This window comes from Staurois parvus, unplaced genomic scaffold, assembly GCF_062004578.1.
Source record: "Staurois parvus isolate SC_StPar_1 unplaced genomic scaffold, SC_StPar_1.0 ptg001028l, whole genome shotgun sequence".
Taxonomy (NCBI): domain Eukaryota; kingdom Metazoa; phylum Chordata; class Amphibia; order Anura; family Ranidae; genus Staurois; species Staurois parvus.
In genome coordinates, this window is record NW_028318824.1 from 297,873 (window position 1) to 314,717 (window position 16,845).

At 39.9% G+C, this 16,845-nt stretch overlaps 1 protein-coding gene across 3 annotated transcripts in view; it reads right to left on the reverse strand.

Moving 5' to 3' along the window:
* Positions 1-16,845, reverse strand: part of TBC1D19 (TBC1 domain family member 19) — a 222,241-nt gene that overhangs the window by 72,578 nt on the left and 132,818 nt on the right. For all 3 annotated transcript variants that reach the window (XM_089657792.1, XM_089657793.1, XM_089657791.1), the window contains 2 exons: positions 12,052-12,126; positions 7,828-7,890 (listed from right to left, as the gene is read on the reverse strand). In XM_089657792.1, the coding sequence (XP_089513918.1) occupies positions 7,828-7,890; positions 12,052-12,126 (138 nt within the window). The remainder of the gene's footprint in view (positions 1-7,827; positions 7,891-12,051; positions 12,127-16,845) is intronic.

Genomic DNA, 16,845 nt, shown 5'->3' on the forward strand with positions numbered 1-16,845 from the left:
CTACGCAGGAAGATGTGGTGCTTGATATACTGACCCTTCTGCCTACCCATTTATCTGCTTAATCTGTTGTTTAATCTTGAAGCCAGGAGATTCACAGTCGACATTCCCACCTGCAACAGAGGTCCTGAAATACTCTCAGGTAAAGAGAACATTTTCCCAGGTCCAGGCATTTGCAGAAGAGGAAAATCTGCTTTCCAGTTTTCCACTTATGGAATATGAACAACTGACAAGGATGGACATAAAATTCTGCACAAGAAAAAATAATTTCTGCTTCTCTTTCCACAGCAAAACTTCTGCTTCCTCCCTGATGGTTGAAGTATGCCACTGGTGTTGCATTGATCAACTGAATTTGGTCTGGATGTCCTTGCAGTATAGGTTAAGTGTTGAAGGGACAACTGAATTGCTTGAAGCTCCAGAATGTTAATTGGAAGATGAGATTCCTCTTCCAAAAGAATTAGATGGAAGTACAGTATATCCCTTATTCCAGAGATGGATTCCTGAGCCACCAGACCAGGAATAATCAGGTCTCATATTACCAGAACATTAACTTGTAAATACAGTCAAGACATAAATATTGGGACATCGACGCAATTCTAACATTTTTGGCTCTATACACCACCACAATAGATTTGAAATGAAACGAACAAGATGTGCTTTTAACAAATTATACATATTGGGATAGGGACCCTAAAGCTGGTCATAATATGTTAGATTTGTTTACTTCTTGTTCAGCCGTCAGGCTGAATTAAAAAAATGTATCAGATTCTTCCATCCTCATTAATAGCACAGATAGACAAATCCCCAAGCTACTTCCAGCAGATGTCAGAATACCTGAACTGTGATTAGATCTGATTGGATGTAGCCATTGCTTGACTGACAATTTTCCGCTGGACTCCTTCAATTTTTCAGTCGGGAGTAGGCCGACAGAGGCATCCATGTAGCGAAATTCACACAGTGTATGGACAGCTTAAGTGAAGATACCCTTCTATTCAAGCCTTATATCTGAGAAGCACTTGCAATCGGTGAGAGCTGCTGAGTGTTAAATATCCACATGCTCCCTGTTCAGACCAGCGATTACAGAGCCTAGCAAAGAACAGTCTTCCATTGTTTAATTTATTTGTGGCTCCGAAATGCTTTGAGACTGAATGCAGATGGCTGCCAAATAAGTCAATACTGGAAGAATGCAAAATTGTGAAATGTGTTGTGCTCATTTGTTAAAGGAAGCTGTAGAATGAGAATTATTTGTGATGTCAGCAAAGTATTTTATTTAGGATGATTACATTTTATTTACTGGGGTCATACAGTATCTACTAAAGTCTATAAAGTCTAAACTCCTCTCTTTGAATAGTGAATCACCAATCTCATTCAAATTCCAAAGAGCAATTGAAACTGACTGGAAGCTCCGAGAAACCTTAGTAATGATTTTGTTTTCTTTTTTTACAGCAGTCGGTCTGCATACAAAGCTGCCTACAATGTACATGGATCAAAATTCACCTGGTTCAGCTAGAACTGGGTGAATTTCGTTGTATAGCCACTGTGGTTGAAGAAAAGTCAATCTACTGATTTCTCTTCAGTCACCTTGTTGAAAATTTCAGCATGATCAGCGTTGCGGGCTATAGACTGATCAGAGTATTCTGACGGCAGGGAAGTCTGCCCGCTGTCAGTATAAAAAGACACAATGGGGAGGATTCCCCTATCCACCTCAAATGTGTGGATGTGGGAATTGGGTCAGTTTTTTTTTTGTTCAACCTACTGGTTGAACGAAAATAACTGACACATCTACGGCCAGCTTAAGGGCTTATACACACTGGGCATAAAAAAAAGCTTTTACAGGTGTTTTTTTCAGCCTCTAAATGCACCTCCATATATTTTAGCCTATGCAGAAATGCCCACATTGCCTTTTACAGGCATATTAGAAGAGCAGTGTTTGGAAGTTACAAAAAAAAAAACAACAATCTCTTGCTCATTCATGAGAGGAGCTGTTGGGCAAAAAAATTCTCGACATATCTAACCGTGTCTAAATGTGCCTAAAATCTAGGTGCGTTTACTGCTTGAGCATTCATTTATTCCAATGGCCAGAATAAATTAATATTCTGGCCAACGGAATGAATGAACGCCCAAATGCATGACGCTCTGAAGCTGTGCAAACGCCCAGTGTGCAGGAGCCCTAAGAGTTAGCAAGAAGTCTGCAGTGGCTGTGTTTAGGAATATTTCTTGGGCATTACATGTAGGGGTTTTTTAAATCACTATACTATCAAAAAAGAGAATGTGGTGGACCCCATGCAATACTGTAATGCCGCAATGAAATACAGAACTGGGAAGACAGTTTGAGGGGCATAATTTAAAACTTTAAATAGCATGCACTTTTAATGCTTCTGTAACATTTGTAAACTACTTTGAAAACTCTACATCATCTATGTAAACATGGTAAATGATAAATGACCTTGTTTTCTACTCTCCAGAGGACAAATGTTAGCGTGAATATTTAAACTTACACAGCAAGGACTAATCCTTTATAATAAGACTAGTGTGGGCCTTGCCCTCTCTCTACTGTAACAGATCCCAATGAGTGTGACAAATTTATATTTAATCAGACAGAAAGGGAAGGAGAGACTGTCATTTTCTTCCATGACATTTATTTTGACATTGCAATCAAATACATCATTAGGAAACTGAAAAATGCAATTTGGCTTAAGCAGCAGAAATTTTTTAAAAAGACGTGTAATTTTATTTAAATTAGTTCCCTTCTTTGCAGCATCCAATGTTGCTTTGTTACGTAAGGTGAATATGGCAGATGTCCCCTTAATCCTCTGCCTGAATTCTGTGATTAAATTCATACTGCGAGTCTAGCCCTGGGAATTTATGATAAAGCGTTCATAAAAACAGTTCGCTTTTCTTGTAATTTAGACAGTTAATTGCACCGTGGCTTCATAACTATTTCATTAGTTTAAGAGTTGCAGAGTTCTAATACAAAACCCCTTCATATTCATTTTCACTCAGATTATGTCTCCGAACAGGATGTACAGCTGTACATTGAGCAAAGACTGACAAAACATGAACTATACAATAGTCTGACCAGACATCCCCAGTTTCTGGGGACATTCCCCAGATTGAATAGACTGTACCTTTAAATATCCCCATAATCGTCCCTGCTTTAGGAATCAGCCTTGTACAGTATCCTTGCTTGCTCTGCCTCGGCCTGCTCTCTGCCAGAGTGCCAACCACCTACAGTGGTGGCATTGGCCTTCTGTTAAATTCACTAACTGCATTGGACATCTGAAGTGGAAGGGGTAGGACACCAGCATTCAATGCAGTCTGAATGATCTGCTGGAGTCATATAAAGCATGATATTGTCCTGTCTCCTGGCTTCTGTGCATGTCACACACGTGGATGGACTGGACTGGAGTGTATGTCTGTCCTGACATACTACAATGCACCTGGTAACTGTTGCATACATTCATCCAAGCCTGAGACATCCACTGAGCACCAATGTTTTGTGTATGTGTGTGTTTTTGTGGGGGGGGGTTACAGTCTGTTACTGAATGCTAATTTTGTTGGGAGGATGGGTACAGTTAGCCACTATCTAACCACCAATGTTAATTTGTTGGGTGGTAAGGGTTGGGTTATACCCTGTCAAACACCAGAAATATTGGGGGGATTTTTACAGCCTTCCACTGATCACCAATGTTTGACAGAGGGTTATTACAGCCTGCCATGTTGTGGGAAGTTTATTTCAGGCTGCCACTAACCACTGACCATCAGTGTTGTTTGAGCTTTGAGCAATATTACAGCATGCCATGTTGTCGGAGGTTATTGAAGCCTGCCGCTAACCACTGACCACCAATGTTGTTGCTGGGAGAGTTATTGAAGCTTACTATTGGCTATCAGTTTTATGGGGGTATTACAGCTTGACACTGGCCATAAATGTTGAGAGTTATTACAGCCTGCAATTCACCACCAATGTTGGGGGATTATTATAGCCGGCACCTGACCACCAATGCTGAGAGTCATTTTTATTACAGCTTACCATTGACCAACAATGCTAGGCTATTTACACCAATGCGAGAGCTTACTAGTAATGCCACTGCCACCAAAGATAGGACTTACCTACATCAACACTACAACCACAAGCATTGTTCTACTCCCAATATTACAGTACAGAATAACATCTCTGTTGTGTCTGGAGGAAGCTCTGGTGGTCACTGAAATAAAGGACATTCCAGGTTCGTTAAGTTCAGAGCACATTTTTTGTTGTTATTCTAGGTCATGTTGTTTTCTTGTGTTTGGATTACCACAAGTATTGTTCTTCTCCAAACACATTACAGATCCACATGAGTCTTATGGTTGAAGAGCTTGGAAGGAGAGGTGACTGGAGCTCTGGTGGTCCTTGGAACAGAGCAGAGTGAGGCAGGACATGCCAGGAAACCCTTAAGAGAAGTACTATTCTTCCCACAGAGCCACATCTGTTTTGTGGCTGGAGGGCCTAGAGGAAGAGAATGCTGGAGGTGTGATGGTCACAGGAAGAGATGAGAGTGACACATCTTCCTGAAGAGGGAGTGGACAGGCCAAAAAAGCCTCATTATTAAACCTCAAGCACCCTTGATTTTATTGCACAAGAAGGAGATTACAAAAAAAGCAAAGCTCTTAATACTGTACATTTCCTTTTGCTGTTACAAACCATTCCATTGCTGGTGAGCATATTTTAGGTTACAATCTGTAAAGGGAGACCAGGAGATTATGGATTAATTATCTATAAAATGTCTGTACTCTCCTTTTACAAACTGTGCCCTTGCCAGCACTTCAATATCCCACAAAAGCAATAACAAATCTACTCTATAAAGTGCAGTGATAAGTCCTCCTATTCATCTTCATAAATAGGAAAGTTTTAGTTTTGTCTGTACATGTACATTCCTTGAGACATATATTACCTATTGTAGATCCATCTTTACGGAAATGCCCAAGAAAAGGAAGTATATTTTCACCCCAGCTACAAAAGGGCTATTCATTCTCATCATAGACTGAAAAAGATGGTAATGCTCTATGCAACATATGCCACTCAGCATAAATCCATGAGTAAGCAGGCTTGAATGTGTGGGCTGGTTCCAGATGTGTAACCATTTTCTTCCACCATGCAATGCTTTCTAGCAATTCTAGTGATTTGGATCTGGCAATTTAAGAGAATGTTTTTGCATACCACTCTGTTTGTCATACCCACATTGTATGGTCTATGAACTGTACATCCAATTTAAAAAGAAAATGTCACACATCTAAATTGTCACTTATGTGCTTTTTCCTTGGGCAAAAGAAAATTACTGCCAGTGTTAATATGGTAGGTAAAAATGTCAGAAAGAAAAGCATCAGCTGTGACTGAGCTTTATCTGAAAAAATAAAAAAACAGATGATATTGCTTCAGAGATCCTTTCTTGTGTCCAAAACTTTCACTTGGAAACCAAAGTAGTTGCTTGACCATCAGAAAATACAAACACCAATTTTGGAGGTTCACTTAAAAAAAGTTAAGAATATATGCACACTGAAGTGAAAACATTTTTGGAATCTAAGATTATTGGTCTTTGTTGTCCTGCATACATTGTGCACAACTGTGCCAGTACAGCACTAGACAATATTCCAACTGATGTAGAGAATGCCTTAATCAAAATATTTTAACATTTCCTTTTGTACGCGTGTAGGACAATGTCTAAAATGTTATGTGATAATACATTTGAAGGGTTAATTCCCACGTATGGTGGGGTTACAGTGTACATTGGAGTCAGCCTGCAGTTGTGTCACTTCCTGTTAGAGGGTATATAGGGGAGAGGAAGTCGTTTTCCAGGGCTTTTTCCATGGGATGTGGGAGGAAGACCAAACCTGTAACGATGTAGTCGCTACTGAACAAAAAGAATCTACCTCAACTTAGAGGTCTCGAGTATGGGAATAAGGAGAGACTGTGTAGCCATTCATAGCTCAAGATACAAGTGCCACTGTACTGGTGACAAGTCAACATTTGTGATTTTCTTTCATTTTCACTCTTGGTGATAACAGTCATCAGGACAATTAGAGAGGGTGAATCTTCCTAACCCCTGATTCACATATGTGCGGTTGTGCGGACCATGTTTCGTGCGGGTACAAAATCCATTCATTTGGATGGACTCCCATGCCCCGGGACATGCAGGGAAGAAGTTCCTGCACTACTTGGGAAATCGCAGTCCGCACGGGAACCGGGGTTCCCAGTACAGTTGCGATTTCCACTGTGGGAGGCATGCCATTAGAATTAATGACACCCGCCTGCGGGTCACACATTCCTCTGTGTGGGTGGTGTGGCAGCAGGTATTTGTGTGGGTCCAAGCAGCAGCACCACCTGCACAGATGTGAACCGAAGGTAATGGGGACATAGATAGCAATTAAAACCTGACAAGTGTTCTAATCTTTCTCCACGCTATCCAAAGCAAATACACTTCTCTTTAGCTTTATTTTATACCTTTAAAGCTGAACTCCAGATAGACAAATATTGTCTACATACAAGAGAGGCATGTTTATTCAAATTTATTCCAGATCTGTGCAGTAATTCACTGTGAAACATTTTTCTATGTACAGCAGTTTCCTGTAATCAAGACCATTCACAACTGATTTGCTCTCTATTTTGTATCTACACCCCTGTAGCTCTCAGCAGGCAGCCTGTAGTGGGAGGACCTGTCAGGTCTTAGCCACAGTTTTGCCCTCTGTACACAGGCAATGTGCAGCACTGATACTATATATACTGTGTGTATATATATATATAAAAAAAAAATGCAGACATGCTTTAGTGGGTGTGGCTAGCTATGTGGCTGTGACTTTATGAGCGTAGCTACACATGTGGGCATGCTTGTCTAGGTTTAAAGTGTGCGTGGCCTATTGGATGTCCTTGGAGTATATTTGGAAAAATCTGGTCACCTTACAACTATAGGTACATTAAAGGCTCTTGATCTATGACAGATGTAGACAGTATATTGCCACTTTGCAAACAACTATTTGATGTTCTTTGATGCGATTTACAGCTCCTTTCTTAAATCTGCATGATTTCTTGCTAGGGAAATACCATAACTATCTTTATATAGTTAAAAAAACAACCTAACTAAAGTTCTTCTTTTTAGTGCATTGAAATCACCCATACTTACTATTTTTCCCCATATGTACCCTCAGAATCCAGACTGATGCCACCAGCACCAACTGACTAAATCTCATGCCACAGCTAGTAACCAGTTACTAACAACTTTACAGATAAGTAGCATAAAAGAGGAAATATCCTCATTCTGATCACCTGGACTCCAATGTGACTATGCCAACTTGGCTGTTATTGTCCTTTTGGCCCCGGATTCATTAGTGCAGAGAGCAGAGACAGTTTAACTCCCGACCATGGCAAAATAATAATGCTCATCATAAAAACTTAGCTGCGTTATAATGTTTAAAGAAGATGCTATAGGCGGTTCATTTATTTCAAGTGATTGCTCTTGGCAATTATTGCAATGTTTCTACACCTGCATTAGGAAAGGTCATCAGAAAATATTCACCTACTGAAAAATCCCAACACATTTTCAGTAACAATTGAGGACACTTGAGGTTTTTACAAAACACTCCAGCAAGGCAGATTACCCTTTCTACAAATGATAGTATACAGTAGGTTACAGTTACTTATATCTCATGCACAGCATACAAGCCTATTAAACACTTTTTTGAACTGCATGATGTTAGTGGTGCACAATGTCATAGAGTAAGCATACAGAGGCATGGATGGGGGTCGAGTGAAAGTAAACACATTTTTCAACTAAATGAAATGTAATTACCATGACATACCTGATAAAGATAATCTTCAAATACAAAATAATAATCATCATTGCTAGCTGTCAGTTTCACATCCTATTAAAAAGGCCAAGGAAAACAAGATGTCAAAGTTATATATGTTATTATTGCAATATAGATAAAAATCTGTGAGAAATAAATAGAATTTAAAGCACCACAATCATGTTTCAAAATAGATTCTAAAAACATACTGCTAGATTTAGCAACTGGAATATCTGTCTCATATTACAATTACTGTAAGTGTGTTGCCCTAAAACAGTACAAACCTTGATGAACTTAACTATTTAACAACATATACAGTATAATACAGGATGGTACGTCTGGTTGTTTGTATTACTATATAAGCTGCAAACCCCCTTTACACTAACAGATTGGGTGAATATGGACAAGTGAGTAAATGAGGATTACATTACACTCACCCTCCTCATTGAAAACCATTTAGCTTTGAAACAGAGGAATGAACTTTAAATTCTCCTTTGTATAAACATATTAAAATATAACACAAAAACCAAGCAGTAATAGAGACACATAAGCTGAAGAGTATTTAGTATGCATCACAGAATGGCGTTCAGTACCATTACTTCTAAGACTAAGCTCATCTAGCCCCTTCTCTTGCCTATAGAGGCCCAGATTCAATTACCATATGCTTTACATTCATAAGTGGCATCTTGAAAGAAATAACATGTTGTGCTTCAGGGCTAAGAAGACAACTTTTATTCTAGACTGTAATGTATTCAAACAGTTGTCTTGAATACCCTTGCAATTACCACCATAAAGTTTAGAGCTAGAGAAGAAGCATGGCAGAATATATAAGCACAGTTACTGTATTATTCTAAATAGAAGGAAAAAAAAGAAAACAAAATTAAAGTACACTGGTACACTGGAAAAAAAGAAATCCCACAAAGGACAAACATGATAGGCACTGCCCTTTTGTTCTTAGTTAAGAAGAAAATTACCCCCAAACATTATATACTTTTAAGCAGAGGCCCTAGTTTCTATGTTAATGAATTTTAGTGAACACAAACACAATATATTACCCAATTATTGCTCAAATATAAAAGCTAATGTTATGCCAAGTAATTAGGTACCAAACATGTCACTCTTATATCTCCTCTGGACTTAAAAGCATCTGATCAAACTGAGATGCTTTGACAAGTTGGCAACAGCTTGTTTACAACAAACCAAAAGTGGAAGTGATGACATGCTCCTTGCTTCTGGTTTCTGAGGTCACACAATGGCAGCAGCATCATCAGTTCCTCTCACTGTGCCCGGGAAAGCCGATGCTGCCGGTCGCATCCTTACCGGGCTCTCCCATCTGCGGGGTCCCCTTCCACCGCCTGTGAAAGCAATCCAGTAATTGCCTGTTCTAAAAAAAGTGCTAGGAGAATGTAGCCTCAACCATGATCCCAGTATAACCACCTCAGGATATATTCTTAGCAGTATTAAGATGGTTCAGGTCTTACAAGAATGTCACAGCAATGTCACACAGTTCCCTGTGTGGTGTCCTCTCTACACCAACTACTGTTGTTAAAACTGTGAGCCACATGAACCTCAACCTGATTTGTCCCTTACCCCCTTAATATTTTTAAAAGCCCTTCCTTCCGGGTGACTGTTCTTTCCAATGCAGTGGGGGCCTCTCTTGTAATCCTCTAGCTCCAAGCACTGTTTAAGAGTGACTGGAATCTTCTCCTTGCTAGCCCAAATTCTATTTATTCCTAGGGAAAAGCTATCCTTGGAGATAATAGCAGGGAGGAAGAGAAGCCTATTTGGGAGACTTACAGTATTAAGCAGCAGCTGTGTAGTTCTCAGCAGACAGCACAGCAGAGATCTTGGAGTATTAAGGAAAGGTAAGTTTAAGACTTGAGGAGTATGCAGTTGTGGGCATTTAAAGAATAACACTAGTGAAACATTAAATAAGCAAATCAAAAGGATAAATACGAGCGCATCTATGAAATAGCAGCTGAACATAAGGTACCATACACCCTCAAAACAATATATATCACAAGATGCAGCGCTATAAACTATAACATATATGCATGAATCAAAAAATCAGTCATAAATGACTGAACAGTTGAAAGTTCATATAATAGGTGACTTTAGTGCTCTCTTCTACTTTATATCCTCCTGGTGGTCAGGCGTTTGTGCAAAATAGTGCTGAAGGGGTGCACACTCACCAGAACGCACAGGTATATGAGCGTTTAGTATAGATTCCCCTTTAGGATCATCGACTGGACACGATGTGATATTAGGACCACCACTTTCCAGAACTCCTAGATGTTCCTGTAAATTCCCTTGTTGGGTGACCTGCGGACTTCTCCTTAGGATCGGTATACGATTCGTACCCCGCAAAGAGATGGGTGACTAGAATGGGTACTCCCCAAGGGAGTCAGAACAAAACGCATCCATAGTGTAGTAGGTCATTTAAAAAATTTATTAAAAGCTCAACAATCCGTGTACACGGTGGTATATAAACAATATGGACTAACCGTCCAGTGATAAAGATGACCGCCGGAGCTCCACGATGCTCCGGCGGTATGACGTCACGGCGTTCCTGGCTCCTCCTACGCGTTTCGTGCACACGCACGTCGTCTGGGGGGATATGCCACTTAAGAAATATCTCCTACTTCCGGCTCCGGAAGTAGGAGATATTTCTTAAGTGGCATATCCCCCCAGACGACGTGCGTGTGCACGAAACGCGTAGGAGGAGCCAGGAACGCCGTGACGTCATACCGCCGGAGCATCGTGGAGCTCCGGCGGTCATCTTTATCACTGGACGGTTAGTCCATATTGTTTATATACCACCGTGTACACGGATTGTTGAGCTTTTAATAAATTTTTTAAATGACCTACTACACTATGGATGCGTTTTGTTCTGACTCCCTTGGGGAGTACCCATTCTAGTCACCCATCTCTTTGCGGGGTACGAATCGTATACCGATCCTAAGGAGAAGTCCGCAGGTCACCCAACAAGGGAATTTACAGGAACATCTAGGAGTTCTGGAAAGTGGTGGTCCTAATATCACATCGTGTCCAGTCGATGATCCTAAAGGGGAATCTATACTAAACGCTCATATACCTGTGCGTTCTGGTGAGTGTGCACCCCTTCAGCACTATTTTGCACAAACGCCTGACCACCAGGAGGATATAAAGTAGAAGAGAGCACTAAAGTCACCTATTATATGAACTTTCAACTGTTCAGTCATTTATGACTGATTTTTTGATTCATGCATATATGTTATAGTTTATAGCGCTGCATCTTGTGATATATACTAGTGAAACATTGAATCTTCTCAAGAGCAAATTCACATTTTTTTAAGGTAGTATGCTTTTTTATGTCTAAGGATTGCATATAAAACAAAATACTTTTTTGAAAAAGTGGCATATGTATTATTTTATTATCTTTAGTAATGCCAACGTTATCGCCAAATCAATAGACCTATAGCAGAAATGTCAAAATTTGCTCTTTTCCATAAAGGGTATACAGGTGTGAAAGCTGAAGAGGTTAGAATTGTAATTGCACGTCTCCAAATTATAGAAATTCTAAAAAACACTCTGGACACCAAGCATGCTGGGTAACTGGTCTGATAGCTGTTCTGTGTAATTATAAATAAGACAGCACACTTCAGTTTATGACTTATGGAACTACCTAAAACATGGTACTAAACTGGATTTTTAAGGTGCCACATAGTTATTCTAGAATGCAACAAAGTCCAGTGTTTAATCACACATCGTAAAACTACAATTCCATGAAAAAATCCAAGCGACCCAAGGAACTATTCTTAAGTGATTACATTTTGTTGCACTGCTCTCCATTACACTTAAATATCTAAGGCTCTATGCTCATCTTGAATCCATATTGGCATACCTGTCACGTCTCAAAATGCAAAAAGATACAAAATGCAAGGGTACAGAACAGTTATATTACTACCCCTAATCCCCTGTGTACTCCCCCACATGCGTTGAATGCCAAGATCAATGACAGGGCAATTGAGTTTGCACAATGCTGAATGAAATCCATGTAAAAGATAATGCAAAATATACTCATAAACACATTTCTTATGAATAACATCATGAAATGGCGATAACCTGCCTTCCTGTGCCAAGTGTGTTTATGACAGCACCTTCATGTCTAGGTAAAATATATTAAATCACATGAATTTGATAGAATACAAATCTTTCCTGACTTCTGACAGAAAGCAATAAAGCCAGATTACTAACCTTGTAAATCAAGCTGTCGGATAAAAGGTCATGCTGAATTACGTTTGATTTAAGCTGCTCATAGTACAAGATGTCCTGAAAAAAAAAATAGAGAGTCACAAAAAGGAGAATTTTGGACAGATATATTAGCAACATTAAATGATATAGAGCATCAGATGGAAAAGTGCACTCTGCTGTGAAAGTTTATGTAACTGTAAACTGAAGGTGCCGTAAAGAACTACATTGAGAAGAGTGTAGAGGAGGCTGTCACTGAATACTTGTGTAAACACAAAATACTAAAACTGACAGAAAGTCCTTGTGAAAGAAAACAGTATGAAATACAACCTGAAAAAGACAGAGAATATAACTATAGATGCAGCAGGAGAGCAAATAAATCATTCACAAACAGCTGTGTTACGTTGGGAGAAACTACTGTGGTGATGGGTGATGGAGAAATATACAATGGGGAAAAATTGTCATGAGTGAATGCAGGGGCATGAATGCCTCCAAATTTTACATTTCTATTTTCCATTTTCCTGTGATACTGTAGTTATAGGTGGAATCTAGTGGCCCGAGCCATCTTTAGGCTTCCTGTAGGTCTTGGCCGCTCGGTGTGATGCTCTGTGCCATAGTTTCCCACTCTTACCATCCACCTGGGAGTTTGTTTGTTTTTTCAGTTCATCCTGATGCACTTTCCATAATATAGGATAAATTAAAAATCCAACAGGGAGAGTGAGACATTCTAATCATGGACAAAGTAGGTTTCTGAGAGACAGAAGAAACTGTCAGGAGGAGGTGTAGCTTGAAGCTTGTGAGCCCAGATGCAAAACTTGACTTGGGGCTCCCTCCACCACCACTTCCACTGCAAATTTGCCCCTTTACCCTGTGTAGGTGAAGCCAGAAACTCAAAGTTTACTGAATTACCTATGCACCTAATGCAGAGTGATGCAACAATCGCTTTTTCCCAGCGACACAGTGCAAAACAGGGGTAGGCAACCTTTGTTAGGTAGAAATCTACCTGAACAACATGAAAGAGATAAAAAATCACCGGGGTTCAGCCGCCTTCTTTCTTTTTTTAAGCAATTAACTGCAAAGGCCTAACTAAAATAGGAAACGTTAGAAAAATATAATGAAACAAATGTCACTGCGAAAATATAAATTTAGCCTATCTTAAAAGTGGACATTGTCAGTAAGCAGACCAGTGGACAGTGTCAGTAGGGCAGTGGATAGTGTGTGGACAGCATCAGTAGGGCATTGGACGGTGTGAATAGGGCAGAGGTTGATATCAGTAGGACAGTGGATGGTGTCAGTAGGACAGTGGACATTGTCAGTAGGGCAGTGGACCAAAGGAGCGCACAGGGGGGCCCAGGCAGCAAAAGGAACAGGAGGGGTGGCAGCGGCAGCATTTTTTAGACCTGATCACCTGTAATTTCTAGGTCCTACTGAGGAAGCCTGTGGATCAGGCATAACACGTACAGGGGCATAGTGACATCATACGGAGGCCATCATGAGAGTGATGGTGAGAGTGGAGCACCTGTACTTTTTTATGCAATGTACATTGCATTTTGTGTGCACTTTTGTAAGTGTCATGTTTAAAGATATGATTAAATGCTTTTAAATGTACTTTTAGTCCCTATTCTTTTTGCATGAGTGGATGTTCGCATCAGAGGAGAGTGGAGGAGACAAGGAACTGACCTGGGAGCCATCTGGCTTGTAGCACATGAGGGGACAAAGCGCATTTGACGCTTGACTTGCAATTGGAGTCAATACTGGGGGTGAGCATATATATATACACATATACACACACATATATATATATATATATATATATATATATATATACAGTATACACATATATATATATATATACACACACACACATATACATATATATACAGTATACACACATATATATATACACACACACACACACACACACATATATCCACATATATATACACACACACACACACACACACACACACACATATACATATATATATATATACACACATACATATATACACATATATATATTGTGGCAGTGCGGTATCCTGCCACGGTCAAAATAAAGCTGAAAACCCTGGATTCTCAACCAGGCAGGTTGAGGGGCTCCAGAGAGTTGATGTATTGCAGAGGAAACTGGCTTTTCAGTTTCCTCATTTATTCATTAAGTCTGTTTTGGGATCTGGAGCCTGGAGATTTCAAAGAGATCTGGGAGGGATGAAATCTCCAATCCGGGGTCCGTGTTTTGAGAACCCCCAGCACACTGATTGCACAGGTGTGTGCAGGCCTTTTTGTAGAGGCTTAACCATGGTTCTGGGCTCCACCGTGGCAAACGGAGTCAGGAGGGCTCCACCCCGGCAGATAGGAGTCAGGTGGGCTCCACCCCGGCAGATAGGAGTCAGGTGGGCTCCACCTAGGAGAGGTGGAAGCCAGACTAGCTGTGTGCTAGTGGCCATAATCTGGGAAGAGTCTGCAGGAGACAGACATTGAACTGTGAACAAGCCAGGAGGCTGAATACTGTTAATTTGCTTGATGTTGGATACCCCTGCGTGGGAAGCATTTTTTCTTTATGGAACTTTTTTCTGTTAAATAAAAGTGGGCAAAAAAGCTCTTAAAGAAGCGAGTTGCTGTGTGCTTTAACAAGAAGAGCTCTACCATTTGAAGCGAGTTCCCACAATATATACACACATACATATATACACATATATATATATACACACACATACATATATACACATATATATATATATATATATATATATATATATATATACATATACAGCTGTGTTCAAAATAATAGCAGTGTGTTGAAAAATGTGAATAAAGCTCAAAATCCTTCTAATAGCTTTTATTTCCATACACACAAATACATTGGGAACACTACACATTCTATTCCAAATCAAAACATGAAGAAAAATATATCAAACTTGTGTTGTTCCTCTAAAAAAATTGAAGAAAAGTGAATATTAGACTGTTCAAAAAAATAGCAGTGTTTGTATTTTTCTTTACAAACTCAAACATTCACTATATAAACTGAAAAATGTTTGAAGATTTTGCTTTCCTTTGAATCACTTAATGAATATTTAGTTGTATAAGCACTGTTTCTGAGAACTGCTGTACATCTGTGTTGCATGGAGTCAACCAACTTCTGGCACCTGTGAACAGGTATTCCAGCCCAGGATGATTGGACTACATTCCACAGTTCTTCTCTATTTCTTGGTTTTGCCTCAGAAACTGCATTTTTGATGTCACCCCACAAGTTTTCTATTGGATTAAGATCCGGGGATTGGGCTGGCTACTCCATAACGTCAATCTTGTTGGTCTGGAACCAAGATGTTGCACGTTTACTGGTGTGTTTGGGGTCATTGTCTTGTTGGAACACCCATTTCAAGGGCATTTCCTCTTCAGCATAAGGCAGCATGACCTCTTCAAGTATTCTGATGTATTCAAACTGATTATGTTTGCGATAAATAGGCCCAACACCATAGTATGAGAAACATCCTCATATCATGATACTTGCGCAACCATGCTTCACTGTCTTCACAGTGTACTGTGGTTTGAATTCAGTGTTTGGGGGTCATCTAACAAACTGTCTCCGGCCACTAGACCCCAAAAAGAACAATCTTACTTTCATTAGTCCACAAAATGTTGCGCCATTTCTCTTTAGGCCAGTCAATGTGCTCTTTGGCAAATTGTAACCTCTTCAGCACATGTCTTTTTTCAACAGTGGGACTTTGCGGGGGCTTCTTGCAGATAGCTTGGCTTCACATAGGCATCTTCTAATTGTAACAGTACTCACAGGTAACTTTAAACCTTCTTTGATCTTCCTGGAGCTGATTGTTGGCTGAGTCCTTGCCATTTTGGCTATTCTTCTATCCATTCGAATGGTAGTTTTTCGCTTTCTTCCACGTCTTTCAGGTTTTCGTTGCCATTTTAAAGCATTTGCAACCATTTTAGCTGTGCAGCCTATCATTTTCTGCACTTCTTTATATGTTTTCCCCTCTCCAATCAACTTTTTAATTAAGGTACGCTGTTCTTCTGAACAATGTCTAGAACAACCCATTTTCCTCAGAATTTCAGAGAGAAATGCACTGTAACCAGCATGTACAACATTTGCTGCCTTCCTTCCTTAAATAAGGGCAATAATTGCCACCTGTTTTTCAAAGAACAAATGACCTCACTTATAGAACTCCACACTGCTATTATTTTGAACATGCCCCTTTCAATTAGTGATTCAATTACACAGAATCAGCAGCATACATGTCATGACTGTTGGGTCTGTTGGATTTCTATTACACTACTACACCTGCTAGTAAATGATTTGCCATGTAGAAATATCATTTCTACCAAAAACAGGGATTGATCAGGTTAGTGATGTCTGACTGCTATTATTTTGAACACAACTGTGTATATATATTGTGACTGTATGAACGGCAAAGTGATGGATGGAAGATATGTGTCACCTCGCATGAGGTCATACTGTGAGGTGTAAGGTGGAGTCCACTCCGGGTTTTCGGGGCCACAATGGCAGAGGTGGTTCCGAACCAGAGTTTGAACTCCACTAATGACCACCAACAGGTGATACAAAAAGGGCAGGGCTGGAGCAAGGAGTCGCTCGTGGCCTGGGACTCAGAGAGGTATTCTGAGAGAGCTGTGTGTATGGACTATACCTACAAGAAAAGGTTTGCTGTTATTTTGTTTTGGTGACAGGGAGAAGCCCTTCACCTCTGAGAGAGGAATCATCTTCTGTTTAGTTAGTGCCTGGATGGCAAGGGTTTATTTTGATGTTTTGTTTATTTTGATATTTCT